The 19579-nt window shown below is 36.8% G+C and overlaps 1 protein-coding gene across 1 annotated transcript in view; it reads right to left on the bottom strand.

Annotated features, from left to right (window-relative positions):
* Window positions 1-19579, bottom strand: part of DROSHA (drosha ribonuclease III) — a 99987-nt gene that overhangs the window by 64356 nt on the left and 16052 nt on the right. The window contains 8 exon segments of the mRNA XM_043975570.1: window positions 3827-3903; window positions 5360-5433; window positions 5436-5441; window positions 6463-6534; window positions 11019-11045; window positions 11047-11106; window positions 14308-14394; window positions 17000-17080. Of these exon segments, the coding sequence (XP_043831505.1) occupies window positions 3827-3903; window positions 5360-5433; window positions 5436-5441; window positions 6463-6534; window positions 11019-11045; window positions 11047-11106; window positions 14308-14394; window positions 17000-17080 (484 nt within the window).

A 19579-nucleotide genomic window follows, 5' to 3' on the forward strand; every position in this document is an offset into this window, starting at 1 on the left:
CCAAAGCTGCATTCTGTAGCTCCAGAAAAGAAAGTTCTAGGGGCAGCTAGGTGGTGCAGTGGATAAAGCACTGGCCCTGGATTCAGGAGGACCCGAGTTCAAATCCGGCCTCAAGACACTTGACACTTACTAGTTGTGTGACCCTGGGCAAGTCACTTAACCCCAATTCCGTCACCAAAAAAAAGAAAAGAAAGTTCTCATCAAATTCTTTGGCAAAATCAAATAGTTTAACATATTTCCCCACCCCTCACCCCCAATGTAAATGACATTAAAGAAGATGGATTACCATTTATTTTACTGTAGTCCCTTAAGAACCATACTGTGCTTAGCCATCTGCCTTACAACTGACACCTCCCATGTGTGTTGTCTTTCCTTCCCTATTAGAACATGAGCTTCTTGAATGCAAGGCCAATTTGTTTTCTTATTTGTATAACCAATGCTTGGTACACAGTGTTTAACAAGAGTATTTTATTCATGCATTCATTCAATAAAAAATCTATAGAGGAAAAGGCTCTAATGCTATTTCTAACAGGATGATGACAAATAATCCAGGACCACTGTGGCCACAGCTAGGTATGTGTGAGACAGAGTCCAGAGTCATCCCCAGGGAATTTGGGTCCCAGAAAATAGCACCAACCTTTTTTTTTCTCTTAATCCTCAGGCGAGGAACCAACAGCCCTTCCCCTTTTTCCTTTCCCCCCTGAGGACAGAACCCATAATATAATGCCTTTCCTTCACAGAAGAGACCTAAACTTTTAAGAACAGCTGAAGAGTTGTGAAGAGCAGTGCAACACATGTTTTTCCTGCTGATTTATTAATTTCTAAAATTGGATAAAAGTATGTTTATATATATATATATTTATATTTATATTTTTGCTGGGCAATGGGGATTAAATGATTTGCCCAGGGTCACATAGTTAGTGTCAAGTGTCTGAGGCCGTATTTGAACTCAGGTCATCCTGAATCCAGGGCCAGTGCTTTATCCACTGTGCCACCTAGCTGCCCCATATAAAAGTATAGAAGTACCTTAAGATAATTTTTATTTTCTTCCAAATGAATATGGTCAAAATGACAAAGCCATTTCAAGCCTACTTATTTTTCTTTTCTTTTTCTTTTTTTGCAAGGCAATGAGGGTTAAGTGACTTGCCGAGGGTCACACAGCTAGTTAAGTGTCACGTGTCTGAGACTGGATTTGAACTCAGGTCCTCCTGAATCCAAGGCCAGTGCTTTATCCACTGCGCCACCTAGGTACCCCCTTATTTTTCTTTTAAGTTACAACTTACTAATTAGATTCAAATGCAGTATAACAATCATTCTTCACCCTTGGTGAATTTATTTGGTAAAAGAGTAAGAAAGATGAACAAAAGCCAAAATAGATTGACTTTAATCACAAAAGGGACAGAGATTTTTGTCTAAAAGAACAAATTCTGTTTTCATTTCAGTGTTTTGCTGGGCATGACTAAAAAAATAGCAAAGATCATTTCAGAAGTATCTTTGCTAGAAAATTAGTTTAAAACCATATTTATATGCTAATTATTTTCTTGCATCCTTTAGCATTCTATCTTAAAAAATAAAAACCAGACATGCATTCTCAAAGTAAAAACTAATGAATATTGTAAAAAATTAATAGGGATTGTTTACAACTGAACTTAAATGTTATCACTATTAGATATTGATGAAAACTGCTTTGTTAAAATTCTACAAATGATTATCTGAACTAAAGCATTTCTTCAAGATGGTTTAAAAGCTATTCATATTAACTTCTACCTTGAAAAATATTGTGCAGAAAATGCCAGAAGACAGCTAAGAGAAGTTACACATCTCATGTAATAGCACAAATACATTCTAGCAAATTTATAATGTCAATTTTTGTTAAGCAAAAACTTATTTTATCACTGAATCTTATGATAAAACCAAAGGTGCATCCCAATGGGAAAAATGTTTTGTTTTTGACTTGTCTCCAAATACAATAAAAGGTTTTCAAAATCCTTTACAGGAAAAGTAAATTATAGTTAACCTTAATATTCAAAGGACGTCACAAATAAACATACACAGATGTATCTGCATATATACACATGTATGTATGTGTATATGCACGCATACATGCATGTGTGGAGGGAGCCAGCAAACAAGCATTGGATTTGGGGGGCCCATGGGTTTCATCAGATTGTAAAAAAGGGTACATGATACAAAAAAAGGTTAAGAACCCAAATAGTATTTCTATTGTGAGAGATGGGGAGAAGCAGTGTGTTTTTCTCAGATTGTATTAAGGGTTTATCCTGTTTTGTTACTTTAGGAACATCATTATTCTGTTTCTTTAATGTAACTTTAAGGATACCTGCGTCTTGTTTTTGTTTTGTTTGTTGTTATATAACTTTCCCTCCCCTGTTCTCTGATTGGGTTAGATGTTGTTGTAGACTGTACATCTCAACGACCAGCCAATGGAAGTCAGACGGGGTGGGCGGGCGGGGGTGTTGCATTAGGAATATATATATATATAAGGTTTACTTCTAAGTTTGTGTGGTGCGCTTGCCATATTCAGGTTTGTGCCCTTTCTTGGGAAAGAAAGAAATTTTGTTTTCTTTTCTACTTTCACTCTCTGACTCCAGGTATTTATTTTGAGTAGATGGTGATTTTGTCCCACTCACTATGACAATGTCCAATTTTCATTTTTCATTCTTGCCACTAGCCTCTGGGTGAGCTCCAATTTAATAGTATCTTTTTTTTTTTTTTGAGGCAATTGGGGTTAAGTGACTAGCCCAGGGTCACACAGCTAGTAAGTGTCAAGTGTCTGAAGCCGGATTTGAACTCAGGTCCTCCTGAATCCAGGGCCAGTGCTCTATCCACTGAGCCACCTAGCTGCCCCCGTGTCTTTTTTCTTTTTAAACATATTTCCACATTAGTCATGTTGTAAGAGAAGAATCAGAACAAAGAAAAAAGACAGTATCTAAAATGTAGTACCCGCTAAAATTCAGAGAAACAAAAATTAAAACTACCTTGCAGTATCACAACCATTTCAAGCTAGCAGAGATGGGGAAAAAATGAGAAATCCACTATTACAAAAGCTGTAGTAAAATAGGAACGCTAAATTCACCATTACTGGAGTTGCAAAGCTGTCCCATCATTTGGAAAACTTGGAATTCTGCAAGGAATGATCTAAGATATTCATATCCTTTGACCCAGAGACTCTATTATTAGGATTATAAGCCAACAAAACTAACGATAGCAAGGAAAATGCATGTCAACATTCATAAAACTATAACAAAAAGGAAACAAAATGTGCTTCACAATTGGTTGGTGGCTAAACAAATTATGGTATATGATTGTAATAGAACATTATTCCTCCAGAAGAAATTAGAAATATGAAAAATTCAAACAGGAAGACTTGAAGAGGTGATGCAAACTGAAGAAAAACGGCAAAATTATACATGATCACCATAATGCAAATAAAGTCAACGAGAGACAACAAAACCCTGTTCATACATTGTTAGTATCATATTTTCAGTTAAAGTGCATAACCCTCTCAGTAGTTACATACTGATAAACTGTATGAGAGAAACATACATAGTAGGATATATGAATATTTCTTAGGAAATGGGTTGTGTCAAAAAGTACCTAGAAACTTTTAAAAATTTAAATACAAAATGTGGTGGTTAGGACAGACTCTAAAACTGCAGATACGATCACTGGTCAAGGTAAAGAACACAGTGGCTATCATCTCTCTAAAGACTGTTCAGACTCAATTATTATTACGTTGCTGGGTAGTATCACAAATACTATTTGGAGTAATAAATTTTAATTCACATTTGACAACTATATTATTTACCTGGAAGAAATCTTACAAAACGTGGCATGAAATGAAATCTTGGACAGCATGAACTATTATTTTCAAATGAAGGGCCTAAAACAATTGGAAGAGGAAAAAAGGTCAAAAAATACTGTAAAGTTACTCAATCCCTAAGCTTTATGGTAACAAAGAGCCACATGGAATAAGTGTGTGTGTGTGTGTCTACATGTGTGTACGTACACATACACACACCCCTCTTACATTCCAAAGTTGAATTAATCATGTAGTAACTTACATTAACATCCAAAGACTAAAACAAGGAAGGATACCAATAGATAAGAAAATGACAAAATCCCATTTCACCTTCCTCTACCCACCACCAGATATGTACGATTAAAGCAACATTTTTTAAAACTCTATTTTACATAATAAGATTGCTGAGTCAAACAAAATACATTCTTATATAATATGCTTATTTTTGTTTCTATGATTTTGTCTCAGAAATTTATTAAAGGAATATACAACTAAACTTTTAACATATTAACTGTTGTAGTCTAGTTTGAAAGTTAACTGATAGGTTCCTTCTCAAAATAAGCACACAATGCGAGAGAGAGACATTTCCAGAGGAGTATAGTGCTTATCAATAAGAAAAGACTAATATCTTTAAAATCTTGGTACACTGCTTTGTAAGCATTCCCTATACAGGCAAAGATAGAGAAAAAACACAGTAGGGGCCAACAAAAGCATATACTGGCAATCATTTTTGGTTTTCTACCCTTAATTATGGCATTTTATTTTTTTTAAATAAATAACTAAAAGGTTTTTGGGGGCTTAATATAAATTTTTATTGATTTAAAATATCAACTCACAGGACTATCAGTAATGAAATTTAAGTGGTCACTCTTAAAAATCAGCAGAGAGCACCTTCTTTGAGGCATAATGGATACTGACATATATATATATATATATATATGTGTGTATATATATATATATATAAAAATAAAATTATGTAAAGAGCACTTTAAAAAACCTTCTAGTGTCTAATGAAGTCTTTGTTCATATAAATGAAATTAATTCTTATTGGCTACTTGTAAAGCAACAAGCATTTTTACTCAAGTTTAAAAAAAAAAAAAAAACAACCAAAATTGGCTTTAAAATCTGCAAACTCTCGACTTTTAAACATAAAACTTATCCTTTTCATTACATCCATATTATGATTTCCTTAGAGGGCAGCTAGGTAGTTCAGTGGATTGCGTATAGGACTTAGGAATCAAGAACTAACTACTTCCACATTCTGTATTCATGTACTATATAGCTCTGTAATTCTCAGCAAGTCAATTAATTTCTCTGTGCCTGTTTCCTCAACTGTAAAATGAGGGTAATAGTAACCTCTACCTCATAGGGTTGTTGTAAGGATCAAATGATTCAACATATGTAAAGTGCTTAGGCAAACCTCAAAGTGCTATGTAAATGCTATTATTATTACAATTTTATATAAATTTTATATTTGCTCCAGAACTGTGATCTGCACAAGAGCTACATGCTAGTTGTCCTCTGCTGAAGTACTGTACTGTAAGATTCCAATCATAGAGTTTCCAAAATGTCTCTGAACAGGTACAGGAAAAGAGCTCAAGGCCTTTCACACACAAAAATTCTGAAAAACAACAACTATTTTAGTGTCATATTCTATAGACACAAAGACTCATCCTGATGTTTCACTGTAGGATGGCAGTGACAACAGGTTCTCAGAAGCTCTGCCAGCAGCTTAGGCTCTAATAGGGCTTGCCTATCAACTTAGAAAGGACTGGAGTTTGGGTCTGGTAACAAATTGTATGTTCGGAGGTTCATAAAAAGAGGATCAATTTTTGGCAACAGCAACAATGTAAAACCATCAACCAAGCCCTAAAAATGTCTGTAACCAGTGTTACAGTTATCTTTCAAGTACTAAAGTACTAACTTTGTTATTCTGAAATAATTTTAAAATGAATGGAAACCATCTAAAAATGAGTTACTCAACATTAATGATATGATAGAACAGCACTGCATCATGAATAGAGCATTAGCCTTCATTGTGGGGAAGACCTCAAGTTCTAACTATGATGTACCTGGGTAAGTCATTTAACCTCCCAGTCACTCAAGGGAACTCTCAGAGTTCACTTATTCACATTGTTTTTGTTTTGGAATTGGATGTCTGTCTGTTACAAATCTTAGTGCAATTTTAAGCTTTAATAACTTAAGTGTTGCTGGTGAGCAGGAACAATAGAAGACAGTTAAGAAAAAAATTAAGTACAATACAGCAAGGAAAGGAGAATGAAGCACTGAAAAGGCTTCTTCCCATAGCCATGTGATTAAGTTTCACTTTTCTAATTTATTCAGAAGACCAGTAATAGAATCTGTTGCTTATATGAACTGAATTAGAAACACATTTAAAGTTATTGTTAGGTGATAGAACCTGAAGAACAATGTGTATAAAAAGAGATGAATAGGCTTAACAATGGCCCACATTTTAAATGATAACTTCTACCTACTTTAATTGTCTCTGTCAAAACATACTGCTACCAAGCTATATATGTAGTAAAAGTTCCAATACAGAACATTTCAATGCTTTAAAAGAAAAAGAAATTCTGATAAAAAGAATGTCCCATGGTGATCTGTTAAATAATTATCTTCCTTACCTCAGGCATCATCTCTTCAATGAAATGAATTGTGTAGTCTATGTTAAATCTAATTACTTTACACAGGGGAATCTGTAATAACAATAAGAAAAGTTTAGTTCTTACTTTTCTATAAGTGTTTTTTCTACCTGATATAAAAAGTAATAGACATGGGGGCAACCAGGTAGTACAGTGGATAAAGCACCAGTCCTGGATTCAGAAGGACCAGAGTTCAAATATGACCTCAGACACTTGACACTAGCTATGTGACCCTGAGCAAGTCATTTAACCCTCATTGCCCCCCCCCCCAAAAGTAATAGACATATATTGTGGAAATTTATTTTGATTTGGGGACCCTACCTTTAGGCTGATATTAGAAGAGCCTTAGGCCCTCAGGGTCCTCTCCCCCTCCTCCTCAGCTTCAGCTGAGGGAAAAAGCCCCTGTGGGCTATAACAAGATGCCAGGTCAGACAGCTGGGGGGAAAAAAGCCCCCAGCTCCCTCCGACTTGAGCGGAGCTATCGGAAAGATCCCGGATAGCCTGTGCTGAGGCAAGTGAAGTGGGAGTGTAACCCCCCCCCCCCCCCCCACCAGCTGCAGCTTCTGGCTGGCGTATTAGCTTGGTCTGTTTGAGTGGAGAGAAGAAAAGGTATATAAAAGACCTGGGAGTTAGACAGGAGGGGGGAAGGACTAGATAGACAAGAGAGGCTGAGAAGAAGTTCAGACGGACAAGAGGAGGCGGAGAAGAGGTCACATAGCGGCTGAGAGATTATTAAAGGTTGGAGCGTGGCAGACTAGAGACAGGGCTACAAGAAAGCAGCGGAGAGCACAGAAGCAGGTCAGCACAGGGTACAGGTTGGAGAAAGTGAAGATTAAGAGGAGTTAGAAGAAAGGAGCTGAGGCAGGGAAAGTGTAGCGTGCCCTGAGGCCAGATGTGGCTAAGGCCCTTATTGTATTCAAGAAGTTCCAATCACAGCAGGTGGGAAAGAGTCAGCAGGGAAAACAGTCAGGTTGTACATTTTATTCCCTGTATTCTTAATTTTAAATAGTATCTCATAAATAAACTCTGCTTTGATTAGTTGGTTAAGAGGCTTCTTAATCTGTAGTCTATCAGTTTGGGAGCAGTGTGGTGGAACTTTATAAACGGCCCACATTAAATTAACGAAGTCAGATAGCCAAATAGTCAAAAGTCCCAGATTAGTCATCCATAGATTAGGCCCCCCAAATTTAAGCTAGTTATCAAAAATATTTTCACAATATGAAGCATAGTGTTTATAATTCTAACAAATACCATTTGAAGGTATATACTGCAAAAGTCCTACCATGTTGAACAGGTTGTAAAGCTAATGAACAGGAACTGGGTCTGCTCAGTGTACTGGTAATGATTTATTAACAGATTTAAGAAAATAATGTGTTAAAATAAATCATTAAAAACAAAAACCTCTCACCTCAAAAGTCAGTACCATCAGAAACACAACCTAACAAATTTCCTAAATCTTTTCCTAGTCACCCACCATCACCCACTGCTTCCAGTATTTTTTTAATACCTCAAAAATCCATAAAATCAGAATCAAGGTAGTACTTTTATAAACTATGGTATTCTTAAGTATATAAATGACAAAGAATCTAACTAAATGCCTATACAGATAAAAAAAGTGGAATTTAACTTCAATGGACCACTCAAGGTTAACTGTAAGCTGAAAAAAATGGGATGAGTTTTGATCTGTTCCAATAAAAAAGCCTGTTACCTCAACTAGATGTGGGGAATTTGAGAAAAGTGGTCATCTCAAGAACTTATGTCACTAGTATATTACTGTAGCATATGAATGGACACTAAATGATCCCTTAAGGAAAAAAATAAGTAGTGGAAAAACAATTCTACAGCTGTAGACTTCCTAAAATTATAGTTATTAGGCAAACCATGATAATTCATGTCTTGTACTTTCTACAATATGAAACCGATTTAATGACAAAATAGTCTGCCAGTGCCATCTACTGGGGAATTTTGTTCAAGAAGAATAAGTTGCCATTTCCCATTTTAAAAACAGTAATGTTAAAATTAACAAAGAAGGAATTTCATCTTTTTTCCAATGAACTATATAAAGACAAATCACAATTAAAGGTCACTGCCATTTTAAAGTCCCACTTCCTCATCCTTCTCATTTCACTTATATGAATATCTATAGACAACTGCATAAATGTTCTATTTAACTGAAATCATTCTCAATTCACTTTTTTACTTTTCCTCTTGATATTTTCTTTTTTATCTGAATATTTACCACTGTATTAAGTATTATATTTTATCAAAGGATACATGTATTTGTCTGATACATGTAACATTTTCTTCCTTAACTACTTCAACTCTGAATTTTTCTTGGGAGTCTTAAAAGAAAAAAGCTGGAATGACTACTTTAGGTTACTTTATGTTGGCCCATGAAGTAATTATTTTTTATAAAGGGATCAAAAAGTGGCTACCAGCCAACATTAGTTCAGGAAATAGAGATTCTAATGTATTTTTTGATAAAGATTACTCTATGGAAAGCACAATCACATGAATTAAAAAATCCTGATAGGTATTCTCTATTCATTTTATTCACCTTCAAAAAAAAAAATCAAAAATGTAAAAAGACACTTACACCCAAATCTCTAGTTCAGGCATATACCCTAAACCACACTATCTAGACAGTCTTAGTTTAAAATTATGATAAAGCCAAAAGCTCTCTGCTATATGTAAACAGGTCTTTACTATACTGAGTATAAACAGTGGGTAGAATTAAAGGTCAACTCTCTGTCTAATCCAAGCCTATTTCTTTCTTTCTTTTTTTTTTTGTGGGACAATGAGGGTTAAGTGACTTGCCCAGGGTCACACACTAGTAAGTGTCAAGTGTCTTGAGGCCAGATTTGAACTCAGGTCCTCCTGAATCCAGGGCCGGTGCTTTATCCACTGCGCCACCTAGCTGCCCTCAAAATCTATTTCTAACCAAGGCTAAACTGAATCTGAATTCAAAGTAATTATCCTGTCTTCTAAGTCCAGACTCTTTATCAAAGCTTTTAAAAGGATATCAGCACTTGATGTGAATGAACAGAACCAGAAGAACATTGTACACAGTATCATCAACATTTTATGTGATCACTGTGATAGATTAGATTCTTCTCACCAATATAATGGTACAAGAAAGTTCCAAAGGACTCATGATGGAAAAGGCTCTCTAATCCAGAAAAAAAAAAAAAAGAACTGTGGAATATGGATGCTGATTGGACCATACTATTTCTTTCGTTTTTGGTGCTGTTGTTTTTCTTTTTTGCTCTGATTCTTCTCTTATAACATGACTAATGCAGAAATATGTTTAAAAGATATCAGTACTAAAGGTTGGCCATGATGAACTCCAAAGTCCTTTTCAATTCTCAGATCTCTACAATGCTGTTTAGCAGAGGGCTTATATACAAGAAGCTACTAAAAAAAAACCCACAGTGATTTTGATAATTTTTTAGTAGATAATGGTCCAATATTAAACTTTCATTGTTTAGAACAGCTCAAAATTATAATGTATACAACTCTCAAAGTGGATACTCTGGATCAAAAACATGACTGTAAAATAAGATAATCACCCTTGTCAAGCAATATCTTCATAATTACTCTAAGTATTAAAGAATGCAGAAAGAGGCAATTAAAGACTGGCAAAGGGTGGGGGAGGGGAAAGCAAAGGCAGAAAATTTCCCATCAATTCCTAATTAATTTTGTTTTAGAACAAAATTTCATACTGTGTTGGAACTCTATGTATTGGGTTTTTGTGTACCAAATAGTAAAACAGTTACAAAGCATACAAAATCAGTAAAAGAATTCCATTTGGCAGTGAGCTGAGCCAAACATGTGATAGAACTGTGGAATTGGGATATTCTATTTTCTTTTTTAAGGCCCATAAGTAGCTATTTCAGCAGGTTAATATAATGAAGGACAATTCAAAATGTAGAATAAATTATTCAAGTGCTTAGGTTGTCACATTTCCACAACACAGTGTTCCTCCATGTGAAATTCAGAAATTCATTTTGAACTTAGTATCAAACATGTGATCTGAAGAGTAATAAAAAAGCAATTGATTTTGTATCTCAGAGAAGGCTTCTAAGAGGACAGATCTGGGGGCAGCTAGGTGGTGCAGTGGATAAAGCACTGGCCCTGGATTCAGGAGGACCTGAGTTCAAATGCAGTCCTCAGACACTTGACACTTAACTAGCTGTGTGACCCTGGGCAAGTCACTTAACCCTCACTGCCACTTCACCACCTAGCTGCCCCCTCACTCTTTCCTAAAAACTTTCATAACTTTCTTTAAAAAAAAACTCAAAATAGCTTTAACATGTTGATCCAGGTGTATACCATTCCTTTTCAATCTTTCACATATTAAAAATGTTACTGTGACATTTATATGTAAATATATAAATTCATGGTATTCCAATCTTGGGTATTTTTAGAACTGACGTCACCCTCCCACACACTCTATGAAAGCACACAATATACATGAGGCTCATTTACTATATTATATGATATTAGAGAATTCTGAGAAGGAAAAAAAATGTACTTACATTAGTCAGAGGAGCATGTGCAAACAGTTGAAAATCCTTCAAAAATATATTCATGGTCATCATATTCTATAACAGTTGGTCTATCAGTCTAAGGAAGCAAAGATATTAAAAAAAAATAGATTACATATTGGTCATGCAAAATTTGCTACCATATATTGTTCCATAATTGTTTCTCAATGAAAACTCAAGCCCACTGGAAGTAAAATGAATCCACAAATATTTACCAAGCAGTCAACCAAACCAACAAGAATTTATTAAATAGCTATTACATAGCATAGGCTTTGCTAAGGACTAGGGGAAACAAAGAAAGGCAAAAGTGGCATTGCCCTGAAAGACCTGACATTCTACTGCAAAAGACCATATGCAAGATATGGTCTACACATACACAGAAATCTTAAGAGAAAAGGCAGTAGCATTAGTTAAAGCAAACTGGGAAAAGCTTCTTGTAGAAGATGGTATTTTATCCGGACTTGAAGGAAGCCAAGGTAGCCACAAGGCAGAGATGAGGAAGGAGTACAATCCAAGCACAGGTTATTATGAGTGAAAATGCATGAAATTGGGAAATGGAGTATCTTATGTGAAAAAGAAGCAGGTTCATACAAAGTGGAAATAGTGAGTGATAGAAAAGTTTGGAAGAGAAGGATTTGGGGGGCAAATATGAGTACAGATTTGGATGTGCTGAGTTTAAGATACTGTAGGTAAAACTGTTGGTGCTGGAACAAACTGACAGCAGAACCAGAAAGTTAATCAGAAAGTTAAGGAACCAATAAGGGTATATTGAGTTCACTAGTGTAATGATTGGAATGACACCACCTACTGGAGACTTACTATAGGAAAGCTCCACCATGAGGAGAATGCCTCAGAGGGCAAGGCCATGTGGCTTTTCCTTGGTGTCAGGAAGTAACGTTTGCACATGGGTACTGTCCACCAAGGCTACCAGCCAATCAACTTGAGGAGCCTCCCATTTTCTGGGAGGGGACAGGAAGGAGGAAGGAGGGCCTGCGTGGAGAGGGCTCTCTCTTTTTGGGTTCCTGACTTTATGGTGGTGGTGGCAGCGGCAGAGGACTTCACAGGAAAATTGAGAAAGATAGGATTGCCATCTGTTGAATTCTGTTCTCAAATCTTTCTAACTGTGTAATTTAAGATTCTAAATGTGGGTTCTAATCTGTTCCCACCAGTTTTGGGGGAAACTGACCTAAAATCACTGATAAACGAGTTTAGTTTTTAAAGGTTTATTGAAAGATAGAAAGAGAAAGATTGAGAACAGAATTCCAACAGGATGGCAATCCTATCTTTCCTCAATTTTCCTGTGAAGTCCTCTGCCACCGCCGCCACCACCACCATAAAGTCAGAACCCAAAGAGAGAGCCTCTCCCACGCAGGCCCCTCTTTCCTCCTTCCTGTCCCTTCCCAGAAAATGGAGGCTCTCAAGTTCATTGGCTGTAAACTGGTGGACAGTACCATGTGTAAAAAAAAACGTTACTTCCTGACACCAAGGAAAAGCCACATGGCCTTGCCCTCTGATGCATTCTCCTCATGGTGGAGCTTTCCTATAGTAAGTCTCCAGTAGGTGGCGTCATTCCAATCATTATACTAGCAAAGAAGCCCCACTTACACAGGCAAGCCTCTGAAAGCAGAGGTAGATTGGGTTACAAGGCACCTCTTAATTGAAGAGGACTTGTTTCTGGGAGCTTCAAAATAATACTGGGGACTTTTAACAAGAAAGGATTTTCTTTGAATAGTTGTTTCTTAAAAACCCCACCCAAATAGGTGGGAGTGTTCAGATACTTAATGTTCAGCAGAAACAATAGTATGGGGGGTACAGTACAAACAGGATCAGGGACAAAGCAGAGGAACTTCAGACAAACTGGAGTTGGTTTAGTTGTTCTAGGTTACTATGGCTGTGGGATAAGTTCAAGACAACCAAGATGCAATTAGAGATGCAAGCCTGGAGTCAAGGGAGAAGTTAGGGTCAGAAAAAACAAAGCTGAAAATCATTTGCACAGAGTTTATAACTGAATTCATGAATGCTGATGAGTTCACCAAGAGAGGAAGTGTTGATAAGTGAAGATAAACGAGCCCAGAATAGAACCTTTAAGGACTGCCATGGTTAAACAGCAAGATGTATATTTAGGATCCAGTCAAGGAGACAGGTAGTTCAGCCATGTAGTAAGAGAACCAAGAGGGAGCACTGTCATGAAAACCTAGAGAGAAGAGTATCAAGGAAAAGAGTGTGATCGACCGTATCTAGGCAACAGGTAAGTCAATAAGGACGATTGATTACTGAAAAAAAGCCTTTAGATTTGACAATTAAGAGATCACTAGTAAGTCTGGAGGGCAGCTGCAGCTGAATGAGGTCAGAAGGCAGATTGCAGAGAGCTAAACAGATACATCAATTATAGACAGCTTTCTCAAGGAGTTTAGCCACAAAAAGGATAGATAGGAATTGTACTTAGGGGGTAAAGACAGATAATTCAAGAGTTTTTTGGAGGATGGCTGAGACATGGGTATGTTTGTATGAAGTAGGGCCACAGTCAGAAGACAGGGAGATTAATGAGTGTGAAAAATGTGCCTCTGAATCCTGTGTTCATGGTCTTCTTTCTGCTTCTCCCCCTTCCCTATGTTCATGGGTAAATTATTTAAAAATCACTTTACATAGAGATCAGTGGAATGGTTCACTTGGGTAAAGTGAGAAGTCTCTCTATATAAATTACCTGGTTAGAGGTCTAAAGCAGAACTTTAAGAGTTCTTGAACAGGAAGCTAGTAACACTTGTGTGTTATTGAAAAATAAAAGATACAACATTCTTTAAATTTAACTGAGGTGGGATAGAAGAGTAGGTCACAGGAAATGAGTAAACTGAGGAACTGAGAAGTAGGAGGGTTTGAGGGAGTACCAACATGCATGTTTCAGTTCCCAAGTATGAGAGCTATAGTTGGCGAGAAAAGACTGAGCCAAGAATTGAACTAAGTGAGGATGGAAAGTGTCCTGAAGGTCAGTAGATAACAGTTACCAAAGTCTGTGTGGATGGAATGAACTTCAAAGGAGAGATTACACACACACACACACACACACACACACACACACACACACACACACACACGCACAATTTGTCAAACTCCATTAAGAGGCTGCAAAAATATAAGTAATATGACCTTACCTGCTGAGATTATAGGGATCAAATCATAAGAATGTGAGAGATAGAGCCCTTTCTTTTTAAACATAAAAAAGTATGAGACATGGATTCTACAATATATTATCTTATTAAATGGCTAGAATTTAAGTACTTACTAAAAAGTTTGTAGGAGGTGAAACTGTAATTCGATAGTGGTAGAGTCTGCCAGCATTGTTGGTCATAGGACGACAGGGTTTGATGGGCTTGAGAGGAGAAAGAAAATAAAAGTATTAGCCAATATCTGAGAAAGGGGGAGTAGAGGATTTGTGTTTTTCTTTGGAGAAAACTAAAGAAAGCAAAGTCTTACACGTCTAAGTGACTGGTAACCTTAGACAAATTATTTAACCTCTCTGAAACTCATTTTCTTCTATTCTGACACTGCTACCACCCTGGTACAGGCTCTCATCACTGCATAAGTGGGCTATTGCAATAGACTGGGACTAGTCTCTATGCCTCAAGTTTCTACCATTCCAATCCATTTCCCACTCAGCTACCAAAGTGATCTTCGTAAAGGACAGGTATGACTATGTCACCCTTCTATTCAACCAAACTCCCAGTGGCACCCTATAACCACCAGGATCAAATAAAAAAGCTTCTCCTCGGCTTTTTGGTGAGGCAGTTGGGGTTAAGTGATTTGCCCAGGGTCACATAGCTAGTGTCAAGTGTCTGAGGTTGGATTTGAACTCAGGTCCTCCTGAATCCAGGGCTGGTGCTCTACCTACTGAGCCATCTAGCTGCCCCTCTCCTTGGCTTTTATTTTTATATATTTTTTTTTATTTTTTGGTGAGGCAATTGGGGTTAAGTGACTTGCCCAGGGTTACATAAAGTGTTTAAGTGTCTGAGGCCAGATTTGAACTCAGGTCCTCCTGATTCCAGGGCTGTGCTCTATCCACTGAACCACCTAGCTGCCCCTCTCCTTGGCTTTTAAAGCCTTTTATGACCTGGTCCTTTCTACCTTTCTAATCTTCTTAAACCTTACTCTCTGAGTTAACTGACCTACTAGCTGTTCCTGTCCCATCATATTTCTTCTCTTGACTCCACACTGGCTGAATGCGATTCCTGGAACTCTCTTTTCATCTCCAGTTCCTGGCTTCCCTGACTTCCTTCAGATCTTAACTACGGTCTCACTTTTGGCAAGAAACCTTCCCCAGTTCTCCTTAACATCATTACCTTCCCTCTAAGGCTATTCATAATTTGTCCAGTATGTATCATTTGCTTGTTGTCTCTCCCATCAGACTGTGAGCTCCTTGAAAAACAGGGACGTTTTTTGCCTTTCTTACTAGCACTTCAGGACAGCCCCTGGCACAAAGATGGTGCTTAAAAGATGCTATCTGATTGATTTCTTCCTTTGTAAAAATGACAGGGTTAACCTAAGGTTCTTGTTACCTTTTAAAAAAGGAGATGATTCAATGAATAAAAGAAAAAAATCATGATTTAATCTCTGACTCGAGTTTCAAATGTAGTGATGACAGGAACTAGACTAACAGAGAAAAAGCAAATGAGAGTATTGGACTTGATGACCCTACAGTTCCTGTCAGTGCTAACCCCATGACATTATGATCCTAGGAGTCAAAGAAGAGTCTTAAATTTTACTAGGAGAATATGGGTAGACAATGAAAAGATCAGAATCAAAGGTCTGATTTGAGTCTGGAAGAAAAATAAATTTTGGGAGGCATGTGTGTATATGTATATGTATATGTATACACACACACAGTGCAACTGAGAGGAAATATAAGGCAAAAATTATGGAGAAAACGCTTAACCATCATAGCTATAATCAACATGAACAAAATCATTAATTTCTAGAAATTCTTCATGATTCCTCCTTATAGTGAGCCCTACTTTGCTCTTTAGAAATTAATGCCTGATTTATGTCAGTTCACTTTTTAGTGACAAAAAGATAGAAACTAAGGATTAGCCACCAATGGGGAAATGGCTTGAATAAAAAACTATGGTATATGAATACAATGGAGTATTAGTGCACTATAAAATTACAAAGGGATGATTTGTATGAACTAATGCGGAGTAACTAAGCAGAATTGGGAGAACAAGTTATTCAATAAAAACATTAAAAACTCAAAGACTTAAGAACTCTGACTGATATAGTCATCTTCCACAAGTCCAGTGGACCAATGTTGAAGCATGGCCCCCACTTCCTGAACTGAGAGGTAATAGACTCGGGGCAGAATGAGACGGATAATTTTGGACATGGACAATGTCAGAATCTGCTTTTAAATCTGCATATTTATAAGGTTTTTGTCTTTTTTCTAATAAGGGGACAAGTAAATAGATTTTTTTTGTTAATTAAAAACAATAAATTTAAAGAAAAAGATAAATATCTCAAAACAATAGTTAAGGTTTTTAATGCACATTAATTATAAGGAAATTTGTTTAAGACAATCTTGACAATAGCAGTTATAAGAATAGTTAAGTAGGGGCAGCTAGGTGTGCAGAGGATAGAGCACCGACCCTGGATTCAGGAGGACCTGAGTTCAAATCTGGCCTCAGACACTTGGCAACTTACTAGCTGTGTGACCCTGGGGCAAGTCACTTAACCCCAATTGCCTCACCAAAAAAAAAAAAAAAAAAAAAGAATAGTTAAGTAATAAAATATGAAATATATTGTCTTAAATTTCCTAAGTATTAATTTTCAAAGTGAAAAGGTTATTTTGAGGGAGATTCTATCCCATGTTTCCTGAGAAAATCTTAGTAGCTAAAGAAATTTCTTGAAAGAAGGGAAAGTGTCGCTAATTGCCTGCCTACTCCACTGGCATGTCACTTTAAAGTCTAATGTTCTAAACCAGTCACCTCTTCACCGGGGTAGATGCTGTGCCGGATTCCTGTGCGCCGTGCTTTTGCACTGCATTTACAGAGAGGACCATCATTCATCTGTCAGAGAAAGAAGAAAATTCCATTTTTATTGGAAAGGGAAAAAAAAAAAAACATACAAGATGATATCTCAGAAATGATTTCAGTTTTCAGGTGATCTGTACTGAACCCCTTGAGAGTCTGTCAAGGGGCAGCTAGGTGGTGCAGTGCACAAAGTACCGACCCTGGATTCAGGAGGACCCGAGTTCAAATCTGGACTCAGACACTTGACACTTACTAGCTGTGTGATCCTGGGCAAGTCACTTAACCGCCAAAAAAAAATATATGGACAGTCTGTCAGGGACAGATGATTAAGTGGATGTTCAAAAACCCATAAAGCTGTAAAATGTCCATATATAAATAATAACAGAAAAATCAAAAGCTACATTAGCTCTGAGTGTTTATTTGGGAAATCAAGAAAATACCAATGTCACTATGCTTCTTTACCCAATTTTACTCTAAACCTGTCTATATGTTTCCACAACTACTTACTTTTAGGAAAAATGTACTTTTCCACAAACAACTAATATAATTTTGACTTTGGAGAAACAACTAGAACACTTCGAAGGTGACCTGAAGATTTTTTTAATCTGAATCACTCTCAACCAAAATTAGGAATGTACCTTTCATAACCAGAGAAACTTTGTATGTACTTACAGGTTTTTAAACTTATGTTCTACCCCCTATTCTTAACTGGCACTCAGTTTAACCCTGTGTAAGGTCATTTGATACACTAACTGTTTCTAGACATCTACTTACTACATGAAAGGCACAATGTGATATCTACAACATAAAATCTCTGTCCCCTTGAGATGTTAATAATTTGCCTAGACAGACAAAACACAGACTTGGGGAAAACTAATCAATTCTTAACTGCTCAGATGATTATTTTCCAAATTAATGTTATGGAAGTATAGATATGGTTTCTTCAAGTTCTAATGTAAAATCAAACAAACCAGACTTCTAAGAATTTTTTTCTTTAGTTTCCATAAATAGTCATCCAACTTCTGCCTTCAGGCATGTCACTGATAAAATGTTCATGACACGGAGGAAACTCACCGAATCCCATTTTTAGATAAAATTTAAATGTTAGGAGTTTTTTCTTATACGAAAACTAAATCAATCAATCTAAATCTCAATCAATCTCCACTCCCCTATTTCCACTCACTGCTCCTAATTGTGCCACTTTTCCTTTCCATCTCAATATCTGTAATACAATGATCCTAAGTCGTCAATGACGGTCCTTCCAATACGTGAAGGCAGCTATAAAGAACTCACTAAGTCTTCCCGTCTAGAGGCTGAACATCCCTAGTTCCTTCAAACTATCCTCATATTCGGTTCAGTTGTTTTTCAGCCGTGTCCAGCTGTTTGTAACCCATTTGGGGTTTTCTAGGCAAAGATATTAGAGTGGTTTGCCATTTTCTTCTCCAACTCATCTGACAAATGAAGAAACAGAAGCAGAAAGGGTTAAGTGAGTTACCCAGGGTTTACACAGCTAGGAAGTGTCTAAGACCAAATTTGAACTCAGGAAGATGAGTCTTCCCGAATCCAGGCTGTAGTGTTATCCATTGTGCCACCATAGCTGTCCTATCTTCCTAAAGTTCTAAGTCTTTCTATTTTAGCCTTCTCACCTTCTTTTGGATATATCTATGTCTTCCTACAATGTGGTAGCCAAAGCTGAACACAGTACTGCAGACAAGGTGTGATGTAGGCAGAGTATAATGGAATGATATCTGTCCCATTTCTGGACAGTGTATCTCTTAATGTAAACTAGTAGTCCATCACTTATTAGAATGTTAACTTCTGCTGTATTTACAATCCATTAATACTACAAATGTTATTCAGGCCACATCTCTCAATCTTATATTTATAAAACTCATGTATAAAAGTGTAGACCTTTATACTTGTTGCTCTTTAACATTTCCTCTTATTTTATATGACCCATCTCTGTAGCACGCTGAGAGCAATGTTTGCACCCAGAAACTGTAGTCCAAAGCGTTTGCCACTCCTCTATGGCTCATGGCATTTGCTATTTTGGCAAAAATGCCTTCTCTGCTTCCAGTCTTGTCACTGACAAAAGCATTAAATAGGGACAGGTCAACTATAGATTCCTAGGGAATTCCCTCTACTAGGGACTTCCACCAAGCTGACTGTGGGTTGACCTTTTGAGTATAATAACTGAACCAGTGTCCAAACCTACTGAATCATACCACGGGGTTCAGCACACACTTCTACATCTTGTCCACAAGGATAGCATGACTTAGTGAAATTTAAATATACTATATCCTCTTATAAATGAATTCCTCTTACACATTAATTTCTATTGTAAATGAATCTACGTATTCTACTAAAAATATAAATTAGGTTAGTTTGGAATGATCTTTGCTTGCTGAAACCATAGTGTTTTTTAGTTATTACTGCTTCCTTAAGTCTTCATAAACCATTCTGTTTAATAACATGGTCTAGAATCTGAACAGAAAGAGAAGTCAAGTTTATTGCCTACAGATTGCAAAACACGAG

This window comes from Dromiciops gliroides, chromosome 1 (genome assembly GCF_019393635.1).
Source record: "Dromiciops gliroides isolate mDroGli1 chromosome 1, mDroGli1.pri, whole genome shotgun sequence".
In the NCBI taxonomy this organism is placed as follows: Eukaryota; Metazoa; Chordata; class Mammalia; order Microbiotheria; family Microbiotheriidae; genus Dromiciops; species Dromiciops gliroides.